The sequence below is a fragment of the Sitophilus oryzae genome, unplaced genomic scaffold (assembly GCF_002938485.1).
Source record: "Sitophilus oryzae breed Bouriz unplaced genomic scaffold, Soryzae_2.0 scaffold_575_pilon_pilon, whole genome shotgun sequence".
NCBI lineage: Eukaryota > Metazoa > Arthropoda > Insecta > Coleoptera > Curculionidae > Sitophilus > Sitophilus oryzae.
In genome coordinates, this window is record NW_022147168.1 from 1100935 (window position 1) to 1126482 (window position 25548).

At 32.4% G+C, this 25548-nt stretch overlaps 1 protein-coding gene across 6 annotated transcripts in view; it reads left to right on the plus strand.

Moving 5' to 3' along the window:
• The window catches only part of LOC115887457 (rho GTPase-activating protein 100F), a 225640-nt gene extending 207677 nt beyond the window's left edge, over window positions 1-17963 (plus strand). For 4 of the 6 annotated variants that reach the window (XM_030906887.1, XM_030906888.1, XM_030906889.1 and 1 more), the window contains 6 exons: window positions 3991-4181; window positions 7137-7278; window positions 7337-7602; window positions 9456-9927; window positions 11081-11521; window positions 17879-17963. In XM_030906887.1, the coding sequence (XP_030762747.1) occupies window positions 3991-4181; window positions 7137-7278; window positions 7337-7602; window positions 9456-9927; window positions 11081-11241 (1232 nt within the window). In that variant the 3' untranslated portion in view covers window positions 11242-11521; window positions 17879-17963. Of the gene's footprint in view, window positions 1-3986; window positions 4182-7136; window positions 7279-7336; window positions 7603-9455; window positions 9928-11080; window positions 11522-17878 lie in introns of those variants that run through there. The other 2 variants (XM_030906892.1, XM_030906893.1) reach the window with 2 other exon arrangements.
• Window positions 17964-25548: the final 7585 nt, after the last annotated feature.

The following is a 25548-nucleotide window of genomic DNA, read 5'->3' on the forward strand; positions in this document are numbered from 1 at the left end:
AAGAGGAGTTCGTGAATATTTGAATGAACAGTTTTCGAATAGATGGATAGGGAGGAATGGACTCGTTTCCTGCACGCTTCCCGGACCTAACGCCTTGTGATTTTTTTCTGTGGGGTTATTTAAAACAGTTGGTGTACCATGATGGAGAAGTAAATACTGCGGAAGAACTTCAAGACCGCATAATAATGCTTGTGATGTTATTAATGCTAGTAAATGCTTTTGATGTTATTCGCGGACATCCGGATTTTATTTTTGAGACCTGTCAGGAGTCGTGGGTACGCTGAGCAAGAATATACATTAATAGGACAAATGGTGACAATTTTGAACAATTTTTGTAAAAATGGAAACATCTTACCGATAATGAATGTTTTTAATTTAAAAAAATAATTATTATTTTTATTTGTACTTTTTTACATTTGCACAATAAACATTATTTATTATTTATTATTATTATTATTACTAAAAAGACCTACAACTCCCTTATTATGCAACTTTTATATAGGTGATTTTTGGCGTATCAATTTCTTTTGAGGAGTTCTACATGCTGTTAAAATCAATGACTCAACTTTGAAAACACCCTGTATTCTGTTTATTCAAGTTTGAAAGTTTAGTTTTAAAAGGGTACTTTCCATAAGGATAGAGTGTGCAAATCTCACCAAATTTTTCATTGAAGAAATTCAGTTTGTGTGCAACTTTGAAAAGCGGTTGTTACGATAATGCAATAAAGACACAACTGTCACTGTTATGTATCCTCTCGATGGACGAACTATAGTTACCTTTTAAACTTTTACTTAGCATGAATGATTTCAGCAATGCCAAAATGACCGTTGTATTAATAACTTTTGCGATTTTGAACTAAATGAAGAATACCTTTTTACAGAAAAAATCATAGAACTTTATGTGATAAGACTCCTGATAAGCTGAAATTACTGTATAGTGTATTCTCTAAGAGAAAGAAATTGCGAGAAACTTCAAAAAAGAAATGGTTTGCCACTGTTCTTACTAATAAACAATACTTAATATTATTTTATTTATACCTAACTACTAAATAACTCAATTCATAAGAACTATTCTTTTATTTTCGCACGTGGTGTCATTTATTGAAGTGCAAATTACACCCTGTATATCACTGATATGTGGAAGGTTGAGATGTCAGTCAGGACAAGTCCTTCCTTTTTAATAAAAGATAATATGCAAAATAAAACACTAGTTTACTGCAATGCAACAAAACACTTTAATTTTACACTGGACGCGCACTGATGATGATGCTAATATAGTTAGCGAAGCGCGCGTCCGGAGCAAAAGTAAAGTGTTTTGGTGTATTAACTAATGTTTTATTTTTGCGCCATTTTATTTTGGAGCTACTTAGCTAGAATTTCTATTAATTTTCGCTCATTAGAGTGATGCTTACTCTTTTTTGAAATATGTGAGATGGATTTTTAAGCGATAGTGCAAATATTTTAATTCGTTTTTAAAGTATCAAGCATCTGCACATATCTTTAGAGACACTATGTACGTATTATAGTGTAGAAAATTCACATACACCGAATTTATCAAACTGCATTTAATTAATTGCTTATAACACAATAGTCAACACACCAAAACCCGCTAAACCTTTAATATTTTTTCTAAGTTTTTTTTTATTTATTAAAATTAAAGTCCTTCATGTTGCATCGTTTAATGTAGTATATCAAACTAAAACTATTCACATTAAATTCGATGTATTATATCTAAACAAATAATATTTTGTAATCTATATTAATAAGACAAATTTAAAAACTGTAATTATGTTCTAATTATGTATCAGTTCTTAATATACAGGGTCCGGCAATAAAAAAGTTAGGAATTTGTTTAAGTGCAAACCTAAAGTATGTACTAAGATGTATTTCAGGAAAATATTTTAACCTCTACAGGGTGGCTCAGAAAAGTGTGCAGTTCACTCACACGGATGATTTTTTTTAATGGAACACCCTGTATATTATTGCATTTTGAGCTTCCTTTGAGATAACTTTACATGATCCTGAGATATGAGTAAACGTATTTCGATAATTTCAAAGATTTTCAGCTTTAAAAAAAAAATTAAAAATACAATAACTGTCCTGAAATCAAAACTATATTAGGTATTTACTTTAGATAGTCTGTACTTACTTGCTATAAATATGCTATAAATATGGTAGTCGTAAATAGTACAGAATGAGAATTTTGAAATTTATCGTTCTAGGTTTCCCTATTATTATATCCTTCTATATGCAAATATAATTCGTATGTCTAAATATCGAAATAAATCCCCTTTTCAGTATTTTTTTGTTACTACCCTAGTTATTAGAAGAAATATTTTAATTTCTTTCACAGGCTTGCTTTTTAAATATTTCCACTATAAATCGCTATCACAAAAAAAACCTCAATTCCTCCAGAAATAGGTTTTATGTTACAAATATTAAAATTAAATAATTTCAATAAAAACCAATACCAAACCACTCCAAAATTGTTTATTTGATTTAATGTCATTATTAAGATTAAGTCAAATGAACAGCGATTTTGACAAAGGTCTGATAATAATCGGTCACCAATAAAACAATTTTAGAGTGGTTTAGCATTGGTTTTTATTAATCTCGTTTCACTTGGGCCATGAGCCACCACTTTGAGAAAATGAACAGATTATAACTTTCAAATAGTATTTTAGAGATACAATTTTACTATTTTGGATGTACACCGAGTATTTCTCAAACGTAGCTTACTGCTATAACTTTTTAATTTTTTCTTAGATAAAAAAACGAGATTTGGTATAGCGGGTGTGTCTCAAAAGTGGCTGACCCCTATAAACTTTTTTATTTTTTCAGATAAAATTACGAAGTTTGGTATGTTAGTATATGACATAAATTAGGATTGATTGACGTATTCAATTGTTTTTGGTCACTTCCTGTTTCACCGGAAATGACTACAACTTTTGATTTTTAAGTGGCACCCTCGGTATTGTTTACTTTATTTGATAGAAAATGACACTCTGAATCGAATGACATATCATATGTCAACTTTTGACATATTCGCTCAAAAACAAATTGTATTTTAAATTTCAATCTAGAGTGCCATGGCTGTGTTAAAAACACTAATTTTTAATCAAGGAGACTTGGAAAAATAGATTTGATGGTCTAATGAATTTAGCGTCTTGTGCTGGCCAGTTAAAAGATGCCCAAATCGTATTTTAATCATATCTCAATTTTTTCAAATGGAACTAGGGTGGCTCATTAGCATATTTGGAAAAAGCATTTTTTACAAATGATTTGATACCACACACATAGTATTTCGAGTCAAATTATCGTTATGAACCGTATGTTATAATTTCAAATAAACCATATGCAAAAATGTCAAAAGTTGACATATGATATGTCATTTTATTTAGAGTGTCATTTTCTATCGAATAAAATAAAAAAAATACCGAGGGTGCCATTTAAAAATTGTAGTTGCAGTAGTCATTTCGTAGTTGTAGTCATTTCCGGTGAAACCGGAAGTGACCAAAAACAATTGAATAGGTCAATGAATCATAATTTATGTCATATACTAACATACCAAATCTGAATAACATAATATTATATTATCATATTATAATAACATATTATCTGAAAAAATAAAAAAATTATATGGGGGAGCCACTTTTGAGACGCACTCGGTATTAGTATAGGACATACATCAGGATTGATTGACGTTTTCAATTACTTTCGGTCACTTCCTGTTTCACCGGAAATTACAACAAATTTTGTTTTTTATTTTACTTTCTGTATTTAAACTCTTTAACAGACTGATACGTAATTAGACAAAGAAACTTCATTTGAACTATAAAACGCACCCCGTCTTTTCATTTTGACACCCGCGCGCTCACTCGCCGCACGCTGTAGCTATAGTGGCGGGCTGGGGCTAGGGCCTCGCCCCTCGTAGTTAGCGGTTTCGGTGTTGAGGGTTGTGTTGGTATTGAGAGGGGGCCTTTCCAGACAGGTCGGCGCGGCAGGCTGCCCGGGCCGCGTGGAGACAGTCGCAGTGCGTGTCCAGCGGAAGTTTCGGGGGCGCGGGCGGCGGCCCTAGGGCAGTCTCGGCCCTCAGCGGCTCCGTCTCCTCTTCCTCCTCGCTCAGCAGCCTCGGCCCAGCCGCGAGGCCCGTTGCCACCGGTCCCATCACACCAGATACTCGTGAGTATACATTTCATTTCTTAACATTAAGTCAGCGGCGCGGGCGACTGGTCGAATTTCGATGTACAGTGAAACCTCTTTAATAGGAACAGCTAATTAGAACGACCTATTCAGATTAGCGAATCTTTCCGATTAGCGAACATAATATACACTATGCCATATTGTATTATCTCCAAAAAATCCTATATGGGTATTTCGCCACTGCAAGAAAATCTACAAAATAAAATAGTTATTTTATGTAAACACTTCTGCGTTAATCCCAAACGGAAACGACTTGTCAGAAGTTAGGTTTAAAGATGTATAAATTTGCCTAACGAACAAAAAAATGCTTAACGTTTCGGAAAGTTTATCTCTTTCCATCGTTGGAAGCCAAAAAACACAAAGAATAAAGAAAAACCTATTTAAAATATCTAAATTCAACTATTCGAGAACTCTTTAGTTTTTTAAAACAGATACGTCTACAAAATACCGTTGACGTTCTGTTAAAATGACGTTATATCATATATTATATTATATTATTGATATAATGTCATTTTAACAGAACGTCAACGGTATTTTGTAGACGTATCTGTTTTAAATCAAAGGTTTTAAAAAACTAAAATATTCTCGAATAGTTGAATTTGACGACGGAAAGAGATAAACTTTCCGAAACGTTAAGCATTTTTTTTGTTCGGTAGGCATATTTGTATATCTTTAAACCTAACTTCTGACAAGTAGTTTCCGTTTGGGATGAACGCAGAAGTGTTTACATAAAATAACTATTTTATTTTGTAGATTTTCTTGCAGTGGCGAAAAACCCATATAGGATTTTTTTGGAGAAATATAGGTATTAATAGTTATTTGTTACTGCAAAACGCTCAATGGAACGAAATATGCTGGGAATAACCCAGTGTGGCTGTAAAAGAATAGAGTGGATACGACAAAAGACCCGGGTAATAGATGTCATCCACAGAGTCATATCCCACAAATGGCAATGGGCAGGACACCTGGCAAGAAGAACCATGGAAGAAGATGGACCATAAAAATTACAGCATGGTACCCACGAGGAATTATGAGACCTAGAAGACCGAACCTGAAATGGGACCATATATATGGGCCCGCATAGCCAACAATAGACAACAATGGGCCTAACTACAAAGAGAGTATCTAAATATGTGAGGGAGGCTACACCATAATTGGAAATGGTTGAATAAGCTGAAAATGATGATTTGTTACATCAGTACACATTAAAAAAATAACGCCAATTTGTTTTCACAAATATGAAATTTTATCCTGTAAAAATAATAAAAATCAAATTGAAATTGAAAAAATTGCATATCACGATAACTCTCTATCCCACATTGGTTTCGGGCTACCTATTCTTTTGTTGACAAATTTTTAAAATAACTTGTAATTCTCTGTTGTGTTTTTTTTTATTGTAGCTTGCCTATGACGCTTTTTCAGTAAACTAATATGATCCTTTGGAATCATATTCATCTCTATTGTATATCCATATCCAAGCTATACTAGAGATATTAGTTTTCCATGTTCATTCGCCAGTGACAGTCAACTGGATAAACATTGAACCGCGGGTTCATTTAGAAGAAGAAAACACCAAAGATTTAAACATAGAACCACAAAGGTTTAAACATTATGTATTTATTGAATCATTTTTGAACCTTTCAAGCCACCTTTGGGTTGCACGAAAATCTCCATTTATGAATAGTTTTTGAAATCACTTCGCTTTTTAGGTTTCAACGTTACATGTTTTTGTTTCAACGTTATCTTTTAATTTCTGATGAAATTAGATACTCATTCGTCAAACTGATGATCGTCAAGCATACATATTAAAGATCAGAAGTGAACATTTTTATACATTCAATTTCAAACCTGTTTCTCAAAGATGGAGGAATGCAAAAGACACGTTATTAATACAAAAGATATGTGCTATGTAACTGACGTCTTTAGAGACACGTTCCGATTATGGAGATAGTGTACCGACTATAACATTGCAATTGGGGCGTTCCGATTAACATGTGTTCCGATTAAACAAAGTCGAAGATATAATACATCGAAATTCTACCAGCCGCCGCTGCATTAAGTCTAGTAGACCGGTCAACACAACGGTTTTGACATGTTGATGGATACTCTAATCATAACATCGGGTGGCAAAAGCGGAAAAAATCAAGTTCAGTGTATTAATACATGAAAAGTAAATATAACATAAAAAAATAAAATAATATACGGCCTTGTACAATGTCTGATAAAATTATATTAGGTAAAAATTTTCACCCAGGCAAGAAAGGAGTTAAAGAACTACTATCTTTAAGAAGTTGTCTGTATTTTAAGTCACTTACTCGTAATGTTCTTATAAAAAGACACCACCCTAAAAGGGCATATTTAATATTTACCTATCTTTAACAGAGATTGTACACAAAAATCAGTTAGAGACAGTAAGTTCATTATTTATAATTACAAGATAGGTGGAAAAAGACTAGATACACGTACAAGCAACAAAGCATATTCGTGATATGACATCATTTATGATATTTTAATGATTTTTAATAATAATTATTTAGTGAAGAAGTTTGATCTTGTATATTATACACTAATAAGTGGGTTGTACGAGTACAAACTAAGCAAATTAAGCTTTAAATCTAAAACATGCTTAGAAACTAGCATATAGTTAGATATGAGTAGAAGGAGATGGGGATTTCTATAGTTGGTATCTATTTGTGGTGGTGGTGGAGGTGGAGGGTGACTTAAAGCGGACTAAAAACGGTCAAAAAATGCCAATAAACAAAAATAAACGGGTTTAAATAAGAAACAATGTTTAAGTCACCCTCCACCACCACCACTGATGTAGAAACCCCCACCTTCCTCTACTGATCTGATGTAAAATATACATCTAAAGCTTAAATCGTTTTGTACCGGTATAATACTATTACTATAACGTGTTTAATAAAATTGTTTTAGGGCCCATCATCAGCAAGCAAAGGTCCTTACCGTCCGCTCTCTCCTCGAGTCGCCCTACCAGTAGCGGCAGGCCCGGCATCCTCGGGACCGGTAGCGCCCCCAGGACCTATCAAGCCCCGACATGTGATAGTATCCTCTCCAGGTTAGCCTTACAAAGTTACTAAAAGAACTTCACTAACTACACCCACTGCAATTCTCAGGATCGCCAAGTAGCAGTAGTGACTCCCAATCAGGCTCCGACTCCGTCAAACACTGCCTGCCCAGCCGCGTTAGTTCTCCGGCCATCCGCGCCTCTCCCTCTTCTCAAACCATGATGCGATCTTCCCCATCGGTCACTATTAGTTCTCCAGGTCTGAGACAATCACCCTCTACCACACTGTCTTCTTCCATAGGCTCCCCGGCAGGACCCAGAAATTCGCCCTCTGTTACAAGTATCAGTAGGGCATCGCCGAGTCTGTTTAGCCAGGTGAGCTCACCTACTAATAATTTTATTTTTATTGTATGATAATTATACAGGGTGGTGCACCTCATTCGCTTCAATTATTCTACAAAAACGGAAAGATGTGGAAACAAAATATTCTATGGGTATACGTGGAAAGGCAATGTGCATAATTTAATTTTGAAATGTACAGGGTATGTCAAAACTAAGATCCACACCAATGTTATATTTTTTCTTATGGAACACCCGGTATTTTATTTCATATTTGGATCCTTGGACACACAATAATGCATTTATTATAAGGGTTACATATGTTTACAAGCTTTGGTTTTTGAGATATTTAAAGATATTTAAATATATAATAAAAAATTAATAAAAAAATATATAAAAAAATTGTCAACACCCTGTACACTGCTTTTTAGAATTAATTCTTGTGCTGAATTTTAAGCCAGAGAAATAAACTTTACTGAAAATTTTGGTAACTTCGTTTAATGTATGAGCAATTTTTCAATAAAATAAATGGCAACCAAGAGGGCTGATGTCGTCATGGAAAGTTTCTAGTGATAGTTAGTAGCGACTCTCAAAATCGAAATTAGTTTATGGAGTTTATTTAAATTTATATCAATTTACTTTTATTTAATTTATCTACAATAGTTTAATAAACATTATTTATTAAATATGTATTTATTATTCTATCAAGAAAGACTAAGTAGTCCTTTGATTTATTTTATGATGACTTGTAGATATATGGATTTTCTATAAAAGAGCCAATTACGGCAAATTCATTTTCTTCGCTTCCAACGACAGGTTTCTGCCTAATATATTTTTTTTGTAAACAACACTACTAGCTTTGCAAAATAGGACAAGTAGGTTTTCAAAGGAACGCTTATCAGGAAAATTCCTGTTTGAATATCCTTGAGCTTAAGCCCTTGAGGCTAAGACGCAATTATCCTCACAAAATAGAATCACTAGTAACATAAATATCCATTCGTTCCGCCGCCAGATACTGATATATTTTTGCCTGATAAAATATTGAATACTTACTTCTTAAACTATATTGTGAGAAATTTAAGTAAACTGTTATAAATCTAAATAATAATGCCCATAAACTAATGTCGATTTTGAAAATAGTAACTGTCACTCTAGAAAATTGCTATGGCGACACCAGCCATAGCAATTTCTTGATTGCAATTTTATTAAAAAATCGTTTTTTAATCAAAATCTGAGCTACATAGATAGGCATAGGTGGGCATAGGAAGCAATTTATTTAAAAAATACATAATATACTTTAAATTCAGCACAAGAATTAATTCTGAAAATTAATGTACAGGTTGTTGATAATGTATTATATTGCAACATACATATTTAAATATCTTTAAATATCTCAAAAACCAAAGATTTGAAATATATTTAACCCTGATAATAAATATCTTTTTTGCGTTGAAGAATCCAAAAATGAAATAAAATACCAGGTGTTCTATAAGAAAAAATATAACTTTGGTATGAATCTTAGTTCTGAAACACCCTGTATGTTTCAAAATAATTTTAAATTGTACACATATGCCAATAAAATACTTTGTGTCTACATCTTCCTGTTTTCGTATAATCAACAGAGCCGAATGAGGTACGCCACCCTGTATATAAAATATGTTTGATTTTTTTTGTTGCCTAAATAGGGAAAATGTTATATTTTCAATCAAATCACCTTTCGATGTTATAGCAAATACTTTCTCATTATGTATACCTACCAAAAGCTTTTCACAATAAACATTTCAAATTACTTGTTCATATTGTCCTACATTCATTGTCAGATTTATTATTTGATCATAAAATTACATTATCGTGTTCTAATTAAATATTAATATATTTTGATATTTTAGGTATCTAGATCGAGCTCGCCAGCTATGCAAGCCAGTTCAGCTGGATTGAACGTAACCTTAGATGGAGCGACACCACAGGTTTCCTCGTTATCCGGACTTCAGAATACCATCTCGAACATGAATACTACCACCGGAACTATGTTTGGACTATATACGCAACCGACGACGTATGCTAGTACAAATCCCTTTCTAACTGGAGCTTATATGTCCTACAATCCAGTAGAAAGCAGCTATAGCGACAAATTCAACACAATTGGATCCACAAAAGATATCAAATCCTTTTTCGAAAATTACTCTTCCGATACGACGAAGTACTCGACAAAAAGTACCACCGGCTACGAAACACAATCGACGTATACTATGAGTGAAAATAAATATAACACGATAGGAAGCAAGTATCAAGATCAAAAATCTTCTTATTTGTCATCGATCAGCTCTGCTGGTGAAATGAAATACAGTCCAAACAAAAACGGTTAGTATAAACTTCATAGACGTACCGTATGATTAAAAAAAACGACCAAGGAAAACCTTTCATTTTTCTTAATTTAAGTTCTGGCAAACTCGTTGGACTGTCTCTCCAGACCGTTGGTGGATTCCCATTCCAGATGGAATCTTCCAGTTTCTTGAGTTCTGCTTTAAGTTGGTTTCCATTTGGGAAGCAGAACGGTTCTGGTGCAGTTAGTTGAGTGTTCGCTACTTTTCTAGCTAGATCGTTTGCTTTATCATTACCTTCATTCAGATTTTCCTTAGTGGGCTGGTACCCAGAGTAGGCAAGTAATGTATCATATACATTGAAATGTGTCATATACATTGATTTATATGTATCATACACTCTATTTTCTTTGCCTAATTTGTTCAGCTTCTTTAGGCATTCTTTGACCAACTTCAAATTGATGTTTACTGAGCTGATCGCTCTTAAGGCTGCTTGACTATCGGATGAGATGACTATTTCTTATTTCCGATAGTTCCTATCGATGATAAGTTGTATGCAACCTTTTGATAGCCTAAGGTAGATTTCTGCCTGAAGGATGCTGGGGTAGGTGCTCATTGGTTCTGAGTACTTAGTGTTCGGCCCAAATACTCCTATCCCTGTTCCTGCTTTGGTTTTGGAAGCATCGGTACACCACGTTAGGGTATGGTCTTTTTAACTGCTGAGCAAATGTTTCTCTCTTCAATTCTTATTGTTGTTCATTACTATAGTGAGGTGTTTCTCAAAGTTGTACATTCTTGGTATGTCATCCACTGGGAGTTGGAGGAGTGGATGTTTTCCCTTTTGAGAGTGTTCCAAGCTCTTGAGGGGACGATTCTCCCAGTACTCTCAATGACCATTCTAATCAGTATCGCTTTGGCATATCTACCAATAATGTGCAATGGTGTTGAATGATCTTCATTGCTGCTGTTGGGCAGGTTCTCGTGGCTCCTGTGATACAGATGTATGCCAGTCTCTGCATTTTGAACAGGTTTTGCCTTGCTATACGTTGCTTTAGTTCAGGCTATACTTAAACTTATTTTAAAATGAATTTTGTGAAACTGGAAGAAAAAATTATTAATTTAAAAAGCTACAAACTATTTTTAGTAAAGGTGAAATTTATTTAGTAATATATATGCCTTCTTTCGTCTATTAGGTGAAAGATTTGAAAGTGAACAGGGTAGGAGTCAAAGCAGTTCCGGATTGTTGAACGTGGAGGAAACGCCCACTCCAACTAGTAGTATCGAAACGGAAGACAGCAACACCCGAGAGGTGGGGGAAAAAGACGTAGAAGGAGACGGAGAACAGTCCGACTGAATTTGCGGTTTGGGTCTCTAATAATAAAGCTTTTTTTTACTGTGGCAGCACAAATAAAAGACGACAAACTAGATTAAAATATGTAACGTAAGTCTTATTAAACGTAGACGTACAGCAACTGTCATTTTTCGATGTATATGTATCATTCTAAAACGGTGTATCATCCAAAGCGAATAAAATAACGATTCATCGAGATTTAAAGCTCGAGGATTGGTATAGTGGAAACGCATTTTATTCTAACGCTTGAAGAGGAATTCAAGACGTAATTTTCTCATTAGAAGTAAGTATAAAAACGTACTTTTTAAAACTTTCCAATAATTCCACTATGCCTTGCAATCTAATACTTGCTTTTTAGAAATCAAACTAGTTACTTATAGGATCATTGTTAACTAAATATTTAAAGAAAAATATATATATATATAATTTTAGTTGGTAGGTAAAATGATATTTATAAAGAAATAGATAAATGGATTTATAGATTAATAATTGTTGCGTGTGGCACAACTTTTTAATTTCGATCTTTGCATATTATTTTCGTCGGTGTAACGGTTTCGTGGCATCGCAAAGAACAATAGGTAGATTTTTTCCAAAGAGAGAAACCCTTTCTTATTGAGGCTTTAAATGTCAGAAGAGTGGAACTCTTCTCAAGTATGTAATCGACCAAAGTGTAAGTTGGTTCAGCGAACGAAAGCTTACTAATAGTCGGAGAGCCAGGTGCAAAAACATGCAGTAGTTTTTAAAGGCTCATATTTTCAAAATCGATTGCATTTTAATGTTAAAAAGCAAAGCTACAGTCAGCAGTTCCAGTTCGTGTTCGGACAACTCGCGAGGAAAAGCGCGCAAAGGTGTAATTTTAATTAACATCTCCAAGATGTTTTCAAGTTGACAAATTGTAGATAACATTCGAATGCAATGTAAAACAAAAATATAACAGTAAGATAGAGCCAGTATGGGGACACAAAACGTCAGTGTTACCTCAAACGCGCTGTCAAAAAAAAATAACTTAAGGTGATTTCTGAAAGCTGAAACACAGCCAGACTCGCCGATAATAGAACCCCGTTAGTCAGCAGCTGATGGAGAGCGCGCGTATAGGTGGGTCTTTACACAATTTATATCGATATTCATCAATAATTTCATACAAAACAAAATATTTTAATTTTTTTGGATTTGTGACTATCTATTATTGATATTTAAACATAAATATTATAAGAAAAATATATTTTAAAACATGTAGTTTATAAATGTCGGAGGAAAATGGTCTCAAATAAAAAAAGACACATGTTTTTTTGCATAAAGCAGTTTTTACATTAATTTATTTACATTAAATTATTTTGTTTTGTGTGAAATTATTGATGAATATCGATATACAATGAGTAAAGACCCGTCTATAGGCGCGTTGTCAGTATTCTCACTTCCATCAGCGCTGACTGACGGAGTTCTATTATCGACGAGTCTGACTGTTTTAATTAATAAATATATTTCTCCAAAAAAATCCTTTGAGTATTTCGCCACTGCACTGCAAGAAAATCTACAAAATAAAATAGTTATTTTTTGTAAACACTTCTACGTTAAACCTAAACGTACCCTGCTTGTCAGAAGTTATACACATTTGCCTAACAAAGAAAAAAATGCTTAACGTTTCGGAAAGTATATCTCTTTCCGTCGTCGGAAGCAAAAAAATACAAAGAATAAAGAAAAAAAATATTTAAAATATTTACATTCAACTATTCGAGAACACTTTACTTTTTTAAAATAGATACGTCTACAAGAAACCGTTGACGTTCTATTAAAATGACATTATAATATATTAATAAATATCATTGTTTTCACTATTACCTTGCAAAGTTTCAACCTTCATAAATCACTTTGAGGGACAACATTTTTTTGACAGCGCATCTGAGGTAGCGTTGGCACTTTGTGTCCCCATCCTGCTCTGTTTGACTGTTATATTTTTGTTTTAAGCAGAGCGCCCGTTGAATCGGATCGGATCGGATCGGCACGGCATCGCTCAGTCCGGAAACGTCCAAAACCCGCTCACCAAATCGGTATGCTTCAGTTTATCAGTCGAAATATAATTTTTGTGGTGTGTAATTTATTTTAGTTTTTAGGATTAGAATTTTATAAACAATACTTAATAATTTATATAATATTATGAGCTCTTCATCTTCCGACGAAGATGATATGATCGCGTTGGCATACCTTGAGAAATAAAATAGGAAATTTTGTACACGAAATTAACCTCAAACAGTATCAATTAAAAGTCCTTCATCCATTGTAAACAATAAATAGCACACAAAATAATCAACTACAAGGTAGTACACACTGTTTACATCAAACACAACGAGAAAACTGATCGGACCTTCGGAATTTTTTGCCCTTTCTACCAAAGACTGATTCCGAAGCCAACCGATGGACGGTGCCGAGCGGGACTGAAGCAGTGCGCGGATGTCAATCTATTTCTACGTATTTCAAATCATTCCCACAGGACTGTTCCGTACAGATCCGATCCGATCCGATTCAATGGGCGCCCTGATTTACAATCCATTCGAATGTTATCTACAAATTTTCAGGAAACAGTTTAGAGGTGCTAATTAAAATTACACCTTTGTACCCTTTAACATTAAAATGCAACCGATTTTAAAAATATTAGCCTTCAGAAAACTGCGTGTTTTTGCACCCGACTCTTGAACTATAAATACTGAGCGTGATTTTGTGTAATTTTTTAATGGGAATAATAAACCGATAAAATTAAGCATAGTCAGATGTAGTAAAAATAACAACTAGGTAATTATCTTTAATTCTTATACAATAACGGTCTTCTTTTTGGTTAGCTATCATATATGTAAGTACTACTAAATGAATCACGCTAACATCCTTGCACAAGTGCTAAAACGTTAGAGAACATAACTCGATAAATCGAACAAACCATGATTTCATGGATTTTCTAACCTAGTTTGACTAAGGGCACTATTTCGTAATAATCCATTATTTTCTTTCAGCATTTTTGCGTTAGTTCCTAAAACTATGTAAGATATAGGGTATTCTTTTTCTTTATCAAACCTATTTACAAAATGAACTGAATAAAAAATAATTGATTTAATCTCAAATTAAAGATATTTAATTTATTGTGATATTTAGGATACTTTTAGTTAAATTTTTAAAAGACGTGCGTTACGGAAACTGAAGCGTAGATTTGTAGAGGTCGATTTGATTTTTAAAAATACGAGCACAAATAATTACAATATAGAATAAAAAATGTCACTGCCAATTTCCTAATGTAAGTTAGGCAGAATTCCATCTACTGGTTGATATAGTAAAAACAAGTTTATACGCGAAACTAATGATAATTATTAATTTAAATCACATTGTTAGAGATTTTTATCGGTTTTTAACTTTTCATAACGTTTAGCCTATATTGAAATTAAGTTGCTTTAAATATTCTCTGTACTTAAGATGTAAATACTATTTAATGCAAGCGTTAATGTAAACTACATAACTTAGAAAAAATACTAATTCTTTATATGAATTTCGTTATTGTATTATGGTATTTTATAACGTGTACAGTTGATTTAAATTTTAATTGTATGTGTTCTTGCCATGCAAAAATTTTATTTCGACGTTAGACGATAAGTATATTATTCCGTTACAATTTAAAATGTTTAAATGTGTAAGTGTACATAAAATATAATTATTAGATATTTTATTATTTCGTTTTTCAAATATTTTTGTATGGCAACACAGTTACGTGAAATCGATTTGAAAGACGTTCCAAAACGTGAATTTAAATGCTTCCTTTCAGAGCAAACAAGAAAATGTAACACAATATTTGACGACATTCCAAAAATGTAAATATTATTGTTGGAACGTCTGTAAATGTCTTAGGCTGGTAGGCCTATATCAAATCTTATTTGAAGGAATACATTCAAGCAATAAACAACGACGATATATGTTCAAAACAAACTATTAAAGAATTATATGAATTGTCAAACAAAGACACTAATTAAGGATGTGGTACGGGCTATATCAGCTTGGGCATTTACTACCTATGCTATATATACTCATAATCCCATAGATCATGAAATGCATTTTGTGTAATTATTTTGCGGTGCTAGCTAGCAGCGATTTGATTTGTTTCTTTAATATCCTAGAATGCACACATTAATATTAAATACGTCTAAATTCCGAGTTCCCATCGTCACGAATATTGTTACTTCCAATTCCTGGTCACGTGAATATTATCAGCTACCAATGTGCGGTTACAAAATTTTGCTAGTATTGATTATACAGGCTGCTACAAATTCGAGGTACGAGCATTGGTATCTCAGTAACCGTAATAGATACGAACATAGTTAAATTGGGGCAAAGTTGCGCTTTAGGATGTTCACCAAGATGCCATCAAAAAAGTTTGAAAAATTTCAAGGATGAGTTTTTTGGAAAAAACGGATTTTTTTGAAAATCAATTTTATTAGCCGACCATACCAATAGGTATGGTAGGCTATTAGGATAGGCAAAAAAAAAGTTTTTTTAATTTCACTCAAAATGAGTTATTTGGGTCATAAATGACCTAAATACAAAATATTTTCGTGGTGTCTGTCTGTTTGTCTGTCTGTCCGTCTGTAACAGGATAACTCAAAAACCGCTGAACCGATTTTAACCAAATTTGGCACAAAAATACTGTGGCACCCGAGAATCTGGCCATTAGTTTTTGGTGGTGGTGGGGGGTTGGTAAGGGGGTATGGGAGGGGGTTAAAAATTTAAAAAAATCGTAACTCCAAAATTACAGTAGTTAGCGAAACCCGGTTTTCAAATTAAGATTAGGAATAATATTTGCAACAAAATTTGTAATAACATCAAAATCAGTCAAAGTCGCAGTTTTTGAGATATTAACATATTTTAGTATGGGCGGCTATACGTGCCTCCCGGCGCCAATTTTTTTTCCTGTCGTTACTTTTTAGAAAATCAAAAAACTAATTGCACATTCTCATAGCCACTTTATTAGAGCTATTTGATGGTATTTTTAGATTTTCAAATTAGCTGATAATATGTGAGATACAGAGGCCAACTTATTTTTTTTAAATACGGACCTATATTTTTTATTTCAGGTTTTGAAAGAACCCGCTCTCCTGAGTACAATGATATGCCACACTTGATACTTTTTTTTAGGTAGGTCCCTTATCAATAACAAAACTATTTAATTGTTATTTAAAATAATTTCAAATCCGGCTGTGGTTTTTTAATTTATTTAATCTGATTATATTCATCACAACAATATTGATCAGCGCTAATTAACATTGAGGAAAATCAATACAACTTGTTTTGGACATTTGAAATCAATACATTTCAACATTAAGAGTACAAAAACAATTAACGAGCAATAAAAACAATTAAAGAGTACAAAATGCAGTCGGAAGTATAAGAAGAACTGTTCAAAGAGCTATAAATAAGATTGAACGAAAAACAAATGTGTGCATTATGGAGGGTGGTAACCCTTTCGAACATGCAGAACATTAGAAACTAGTTTGTAGAAGTTGATTTATTTATAATAACTACGATTAATATTATGTTTATTATTAGATCGTACACTGAGATTTCAAATTCACATTAAAAAAAGTTAAAAATAAAATATATCTTTAAATTGCTGACCTGGATAATTATTTGAATATTTCAATTTGCGTGATTTTTCTTAGTCAATGTTAATTAGCGCTGATCAATATTGTTGTGCTGAATATAATCAGATTAAATAAATTAAAAAACCAGAGTCGGACTTCAAATTATTTTAAATAACAGTTAAATAGTTTTATTACTGTTAAGGTACCCAAAACAAAAATAAATATCAAGTTTGGCATATCATTGTACTCAGGAGACCGGGTTCTTTCAAAACCTGAAATAAAAAATGCAGGTCCGTATTTAGAAAAATTAAGTTGGCCTCTGTATCTCACAAATTATCAGCTAATTTAAAAATCTAAAAATACCATCAGATAACCCTAATAAAGTGGCTATGGGAATGTGCAATTCGTTTTACGACTTTCTAAGAAGTAATGACAGGAAAAAATAAAATTGGTTTTCAAAATAATCCGTTTTTTTTCAAAAAACTCATCAATCCTTCAAATTTTTAAAACTTTTTTGATAGCATCTTGGTGAACATGTCAAGGAGCAACTTTGCCCCAATTTAACCATGTTCGTATCTATTACGGTTTCCGAGATGCCAATGCTCGTACCTCGAATTTGTAGCACCCTAAAAAATGTTTGCTGATAATTGGGTCCGTATGAACACGAAATTAAATAAATTTACTACAAACGGTATTGTAAATCAAAATCAGTGAGCAGTGATAGTGAACAATATTCTCGGCTGTGCAAATTCGGGATAAGAGGTCGCTACGAGATGTTTTACTTAAAATAAAATTTGTAGGTCGGTGAATAAGGGTTCTTAAAAAAATCTTTTTAAACTGTTTCGATAATAAAAAGTAACAAATTTGGAACCACTACAAATTTTCTTTTAAGGTTATTGCGGCCTATCGCCTAAGTAGTAAATGTGGCTATAGAAAAAGAAAGAATAAAAAATGTATATTATGTTAGAGAAAGTATGAGCTGTGGAGAGAGAAATACTCTAGTCAATTTTATGTTTTGTCAATTTTAGGGACTGTAGTTGAATATGTTATCTAGAAGGTTATCATGTGGGCACTGCTAAAATATATTTTCCGAATACGTCTCTAATTTTCATTGAAGAGTAGTCAGTTGCATTTCCGTCGTATATATCATATATCAATCGTAAAAATGGACTTAAATATGACTGAGAGAAAAATGGTTCTGGAAGTAATATAGAGAAAATGGAATATGAAAAAAATTATATATTTTTAGGGTCGATATAAAAAAATGGAGATCATGTTCGATACGACAACATATCATTTTCGGTAGAACAAATTATAATATTCTAAAGACTCGAACGATACAAATATACGGTATCAAAAACTTCTTGTGTTCCTTTAGAAAACCAGCCGCACTGATCCTGACTACTTTGGATGAAATGACGTACCTAGTGTTGTTTATATGAAATTAATTGATTAAATAAAAGTCGTTCATCTTGATAAATTATCAGACATTTCATCTATAGACCGTAAAGTTAGGTTAATTAAAAATTTCATATAAAAATACTGTACATAGAGCGGACATTTAACATTTAGAGCGAATGAACGTGTATGTTGTATGCACATATCATTATTAGTATTTATACTTTCCTAAAGGTTGCATCGTCTGAAATGTGTACAATAAGATAAAACTCGACCATATTATTTGGAATTTCTCCCATATGTCGAAAATGTTAGTAAAACACTGGTAAATGTATACAGGGTGTTTGTAAAACTATAATTTCCTACTTTTATTTCAACACATATGTTTTTATCTTGATCAATAGATATGAATAAACATAGAAAAAAATAGTAAACGACAAATTAAAAATAAATCTTTTACCAGTGTTTTAAAAGCATTATCGTTCCTCTAATAGATTTAAAAATGACATGTATACAAATGTTTTATTTAAAATATTTTCACACATTTTTCAATTTCAGCTTCAATCGCATTCGCTATTGTCTCGTTTGGTTGCAAACTTGTATAGAATGATAAATATAATGCGTCCAAGAATCTCGAATCTCCATATAATTACAAATGCTTTAACCCCCTACGCAAAAATTAAAAATTGAATTAAATAAGTATATATGGTGTAAATATAGATTAAAATTGAGTTTCTTAAACCTTTAATATATTTAATTTAAGGTTTATTAAAATTGTATACTTGAAACAATATTTCATAGAGAAAGTTACAGCTAATTTTAAGTTAATTCAAGATCTTATTAAATCATAAAACTATATAATACTAATAATAACTTACTCTAAAACACTTATTTTTTTTATCGAGAAGTTATTTACTATTATTATAATTCTAGCATTTAATAAAGACTTCAAATATCATCTGCCATTGGCACAGTCAATAACTTAAGGCTCTTCCGTTGTAAAAGCAGGTTAACCAGGTTGGCAAACTACAACAAGGATCGGTTCCTGAAAAATATCGGTATTATACGGTTTAACAGTTTGATAAAATAGTATACATTTCAAATACTGACGTTTTTAAACTTTCAATGTTCTTAAAAAATGTCTAGATATACCTTCGTGGCGGATTCATCTCTTCTGGGAGGTTAGTGTTGTATGGCAATAGTTTCTTTGATTTTTAATGAACATAACATAAACATAAGTAAAAATTAAAATATAATCATAGAGAAAGTTTGATGCTTTTTGGTTTTACCTCATTAAGTAGTTGCAATCAGGTAGTAATTGTTAAGCTTCATTCAGAACCTGGTGGAATAAATTAGCGGTTTCAATTACACTTTATACTTTTTAGTTTACGATCATTCACAATGTTAACACAATTAAAATTAATAAAATAAACACAATTAAAATTAATAGAATATCCTAGCAACAGCTTGCGTTAGTTAGTTGTATCCATGGAGAAAGCCTAATATTTAGATTATAAAACAATCAACTTTTGATTTCTAACCACAATTTCTCTTGACGTAAGATAATCAAAGGCCAAAATGACATTTCTCGCAAATTTTGAAGTGTAATTAATGGAAAAGTTAAAAGTTTGATAACTTTTTCTAATAATTGAAAATGTCTACCACTAATTTTAACATTCCGAATACTTACATTGAAATTAAAGGAACAAATTCCTACGCTAATTGAAACGACTAATTTATTTCACTAATCGCGAGGTTCTGAATGAAGCATTAATTTTGAAGTTTAATTAGATATAATGTCATTTTAACAGAACGTCAACGGTTTTTATAGACGTATCTGTTGAAAAAAAATCTAAAGTGTTCTTTTAAATAGTTGAATTTAGATATTTTAAATAGTTTTTTTCTTTGTTCTATGTGTTTTTTGCTCCCGACGACGACGGGAAAAGATATACTTCCCGAAAGGTTAAGCATTTTATTGTCCTTTAGGCAAATTTGTTTTAGTAAATCACTGCGGACAAAAATAACTGTTTTATTTTGTAGATTTTCTTGCAGTGGTGAAATACCCATAGGACTTTTTTCAATATTCTTTTGAAAAAAGAAGCAGAACAACTTTGCGCTGGTTTGGTTTGGTTTGGTATAATATGTCATTATTGTCATCAAATTATGACAATAATGACATATTATATTTTTCAGGAACCGTGTTCCGTAATAATAAAAATTCATGCATAACTTGAAGTAAAACAAAAAAAACCTCACCAAGGTAAATAACGGAATGCACCCTTTTTGATAATTGAAATATTATTTCTACGCCCTTATATTATATTTTTCTTGTTCAACCAATAAATAGAAATAATATATTTTCATCTGACAATAAAGCAGAAACCTTGGGGACCCTCGTAGAATAGTAACTATCTAGTTTCTAATGCACCCTGTATACTTATTTTCGGAACAGAAAAGGGATATCGTAAATTATGATTTCAGTTTTATCGCGGTATTACTACAGTATGATTGAAAGAAACGGCGTCAAAGATGGCTTGAAAATGAAGATCGCTGCCATTTTATATTTAAAATTATATGGGGAATGTCATCGATTATCATATCCAAGCCTAGTGGACGGCGTTTTTTCAAGAATTGCGGTATTTGTTTAGAGTGGTGTATTTTGAGTTAACGTTTCATTTGAATTCAATTTGTCTGCGATTTTTTTATTAAAGCACGACGTTTAAAGAATCTATTATCACTAAAAATGACAGAAAGAATAACAACAGACAACTGTCCTTATAGTACGAGAGCTAGCAACGTCGGAAAAACAAGTATTTTAAGAAGTCTGGTTCTTTGATATATCTTTTACTATGCTCTCTAGAACAGCATGCGGCCCGTTTGGCTGCCGGTAAACGTTGCGTTCTCTACTGCGCATTGAAAGAAGATCCTATATTTTTATTAGTCCTTCAAATTCTAGTATTGAATATTAATCGAACATGTCTCCATAGCGCAGTGCATAGAGTTTCCGACCACGAACCTATGATTCAGAGTTCGAATCCGGGTCAGGTCAAATACTTTTTTATTTTATTTTCGTTTATATTCTGATAGTAAAGTATTAAATATTTGTTTTTTATAATTACCAGAATTATTAATTTAATTATATAATTTACTATCCCTTTTCCTTAATTATGTACATATATAGGAATCACTCTGTACAACGAATAAACGCTTAAAACAAAATAAATTATTCGCCCTTACCCATTCCTCATTCGAAGATTAATTTTATCATAAACCCTATACAGACAATAAAATGGAGAGATTTAAGGTTTAGATATAATCGTTTTAAAAGTGTGTGAAAATATTTTAAAATATTCGAAGGTGCAACTATCTTAAGCTTAAGAAGGTAAATCAGTATATTACCACAGAACTGCTTGTAAAATTTTCAATAATGAACATACAATCTTATTGTATTCTGGAAAGTAAACTTAAATAAGAGATGGGAGTTCATTTTCTTGGTAATTGTTTTATCTTCTGAAAATTTGGATATTAGTACTTTCAAGATTATAGATGTTAAAAATAATTATCAGTATTTAAGATAGCTTTTCAAATGGCTAGACCCTCCTAACATGTATTGACGAAATAATGAATAAATCATTGAGTTGAGCAATATTTCTGTTTGTTTTTTCTTAGTTTTTATCCTTGGAACTAGTGCGTAAATGTTAAAATTGGCACTATTTGCAACAAATTCAATTAAATAGTGAAATTACCGTTCAAAATTAGCGGTTAGGTACCTCTTAACAACGGTGAAATAACAAATCAAAATAAAATGTTTACATAACTTCATTGAAGCAAAAATATGTTCTACTATTAGTAATATTAATAATGAAAGTAAATTAGTATCTAGCCCCAGCAGCCAACTATTAAGCTTGACCAAACAGGTTGTTTAGCGTGGTTATTTGGAGGGTGTTAATTCATTTGTGTTTGGGGGTCAAAATCTCTAACGTGATTGGTCGGGCTTAATAGTTGCCTGCTGGGGCTAGATACAAGTAAGTAAATTGACCAGAGCTAGCCAAACTCTGGTTCAAGAGAAAGAACTGAGAGAAAACTTATTTTTAGCGGAAAGCTCCATCTCTGACTGATCTAGATCTTTAGAAATGTGTTGTTTTGTTGGAAATTTGTTGTTTTGTTTCTAGATCTTTAGATTTTTTTGAAAAGAAGTCATAATCAAATATTCTTTAATTAGACAAATTATAACAGTCAACAAAAACAAAATTATAACAAACTTCATTCAGAACCTCGAAATTAGTGGTTTCAATTACCGTAAAAATTTGCTCCTCTAATTTCAATGTAAGCATTCAGATCGTGAAAATTAGTGGTAATAATTTTTAATTAGTAGAAAAAGTTAATGAACTTTTAATTTTTTCAACTAATTTTACTTCAAAATTTGCGAATAATCCGTCAAGAGTAATTATTTTCCGCTACTCGTATTTTTGTTTATTTAGTAATTATTGTGTTTAGAAAAAAACGTCGAGTGTTTTTATAAGCTAAATATTAAGCTTGCTCTATGGATGCAATTGAATACGGCTGTTGCTAGGATAATTAATCTATAATTTTAATTGTAATTTTTAGACATTGTCAATGATCGTAAACTTAAGTAACTCAAAACATCAGTATAAAGTTTAACTGAAACAACTAATTTATTTATTCCACTAATTTCGAGGTTCTGAATGAAGCTTAACTACATAAAAATACGTATACACAAGCATTATAGGACATATATACCGGGTGCGTCTCAAAAGTGGCTCACCCCTATAACTTTTTTTCTTAAAAAAAAAACAAGATTTGGTATGTTAGTATATGACATAAATTAGGATTGATTGACGTATTCAATTGAAAATAACACTCTGAATACACTGGCATATCATATGTCAACTTTTGACATTTCGCATATGGTTTATTTGAAATTATAACTTGCGGTTTGTTACGAAAATTTGACTCGAAATACCAAGTGTGTGGTATTAAACTATTCGTAAAAAAATGCTTTTACCAAATATGCTGATGAGCCACCCTCGTTCCATTTGAAAAAATTGAGATATGATTAAAAATACGATTTGAGCATTTTCTAACTGGCCAGGACAAGACACTCAAAGGATTGGACGATCAAATCTATTTTTCCAAGGCTCCTTGATTAAGGATTAGTGTTTTTAACATAGCCATGGCACTCTAGATTGAATTTTAAAATACAATTTTTATTGAGCGAGAATGTCAAAAGTTGACATATGATGTGTCATTCTATTCAAAATGTCATTTTCTATCGAATAAAGCAAAAAAATACCGAGGGTGCCATTTAAAAATCAAAACTTGTAGTCATTTCCGGTGAAACAGGAAGTCACCAAAAACAATTGAATACGTCAATCAATCCTAATTTATGTCATATACTAACATACCAAATCTTGTTTTTTTATGTGAAAAAATAAAGTTATAGGGGTAAGCCACTTTTGAGACGCACCGGGTATAGGCATTATAGGATGCAAAATGGGCCAGTACCCAGTACCCCAGTAACATTATAAAAATATTGTTTAAAAAGGTTGTAATATTGAAACTAACAGTTGACTTATAATGGCTAGAACAATAAGAACATAAATAAAGTAGAAAAGTTAATTTTACTGTTTCTGTATAAGAAATTCTGAGGACTAATTTGCTTTATAAATATCGATATCGAATACTTTCTATTTCCTTAATTCCTTACATGATGTAGAAAACTAAAATTGGTTTATTGGTCTTTTGCCTACATAGGTGTTCTAGATGGTTATGTAAATGACCTGAAAACAAACAAAATTAACATTTTTTATCTCAAGAAAAGTTTGTACATACTAGTTTTTAAACATGGCGAAATGAGGATATTTTATTATTTATGGAATTTTTTGTTTGGTTACCGTAACATCAAAAGTGAAATTATGATTTAACTTTTTTAGTTTCAGATTTATGCAATATTATATTTTCATTTATTTAAAAATACTTATTATTTGTTATTTATTTATAAAAATGTTTACCTTATATTTATACCACTAAAACCAGAGGTGTGAAGTGTTCGCTCTGTTTCTAGCTAGATCGTTTGCTTTTTCATTCCCTTCTATCCCTTGGTGATTGGGCACCCAGAGCAGGAGGACTTCATTTTCTTTGCCTAATTTGTTCAGCTTCATAGCTTCATTGTGCTGCATGTATATCGGATAAGATGGTTATTTCATGTTTTCGATATTTAAGATAAATTGTACGCATCTTTCGATAGCGTAGATTTCTCCCTGAAGGATGCTGGGGTAGGTACCCATTAGTTCAGAGTATTTAGTTTTCGGCCCAAATACTCCTGTCCTTGTTATGGTTTTGGAAGCATGAGAGTATACCATGGTATGATATGGTCTTTTACATGCTGAGCAAACGTTTCTCTCTTCCAATCCTTTTTACTGGTGAATACTACAGTGAGGTGTTTCTCAAATTTGTAAATTCTTGGTATGTCCAGTGGGAGTTGGAGGAGTGGAATTTTCTTTATGATGGTGTACCAAGGCCCTGACCTGAAAATTCTCCCAATACTGAATCCATGAATGACCATTCTAATCACTGTCACATTGGAATAACTATCGACGACAATATGCAGCGGTGTTAGGTCTAGGATGACTCCCCATTGCTACTGTTCGGCATGTTCTTATAGCACCTGTGATGCATGCCAGTCTCTGTAGTTTACACAGGTTTTGCCTTGCTGTATGTTGCTCTAGTTTTGTGTACCAAGCAACTGCTCTATCTAAGTAATCATGTGTAACCAGTTTTACTATCATGGTATACATCCAGCACAAAATGTTAGGGGCACAGCCCCATCTATTTCCCGCCAGTCTTCTGCATATTATGAGAGCCTTTGTGGCTTTGCTGGTAATATTTATTATATTTTTAATATACCTGTTCCAGAGAAGTTTACTGTCCAGGTTTATTCCCAGATATTTGACTTGTGATGGCAGTATTTCCTTTCCATCTAGATGGATTCTTTTCAAGTTTTTCAGACTTCGTTTTCTGGTAAATGGCACCATCTGGTCCTGCACCTTTTTCTCTCTCAGCAATACGGAGTCCTCTTTGGATAATATCACACGGGGTGCCTTCATGTTTCCCTCTATGCAGTCCCCCTTCCCGATAGAGTTAGTTCGCTTAATAGTTCATCCACTACCAAACTCCACAGTAGGGGGGGTTGCTCATCACTAACTAGAACAATTCAAAATATGCTCCCGAGTGCCGACTTTTTATTGCATATTTAATTTATATTATGAATAATAAAATT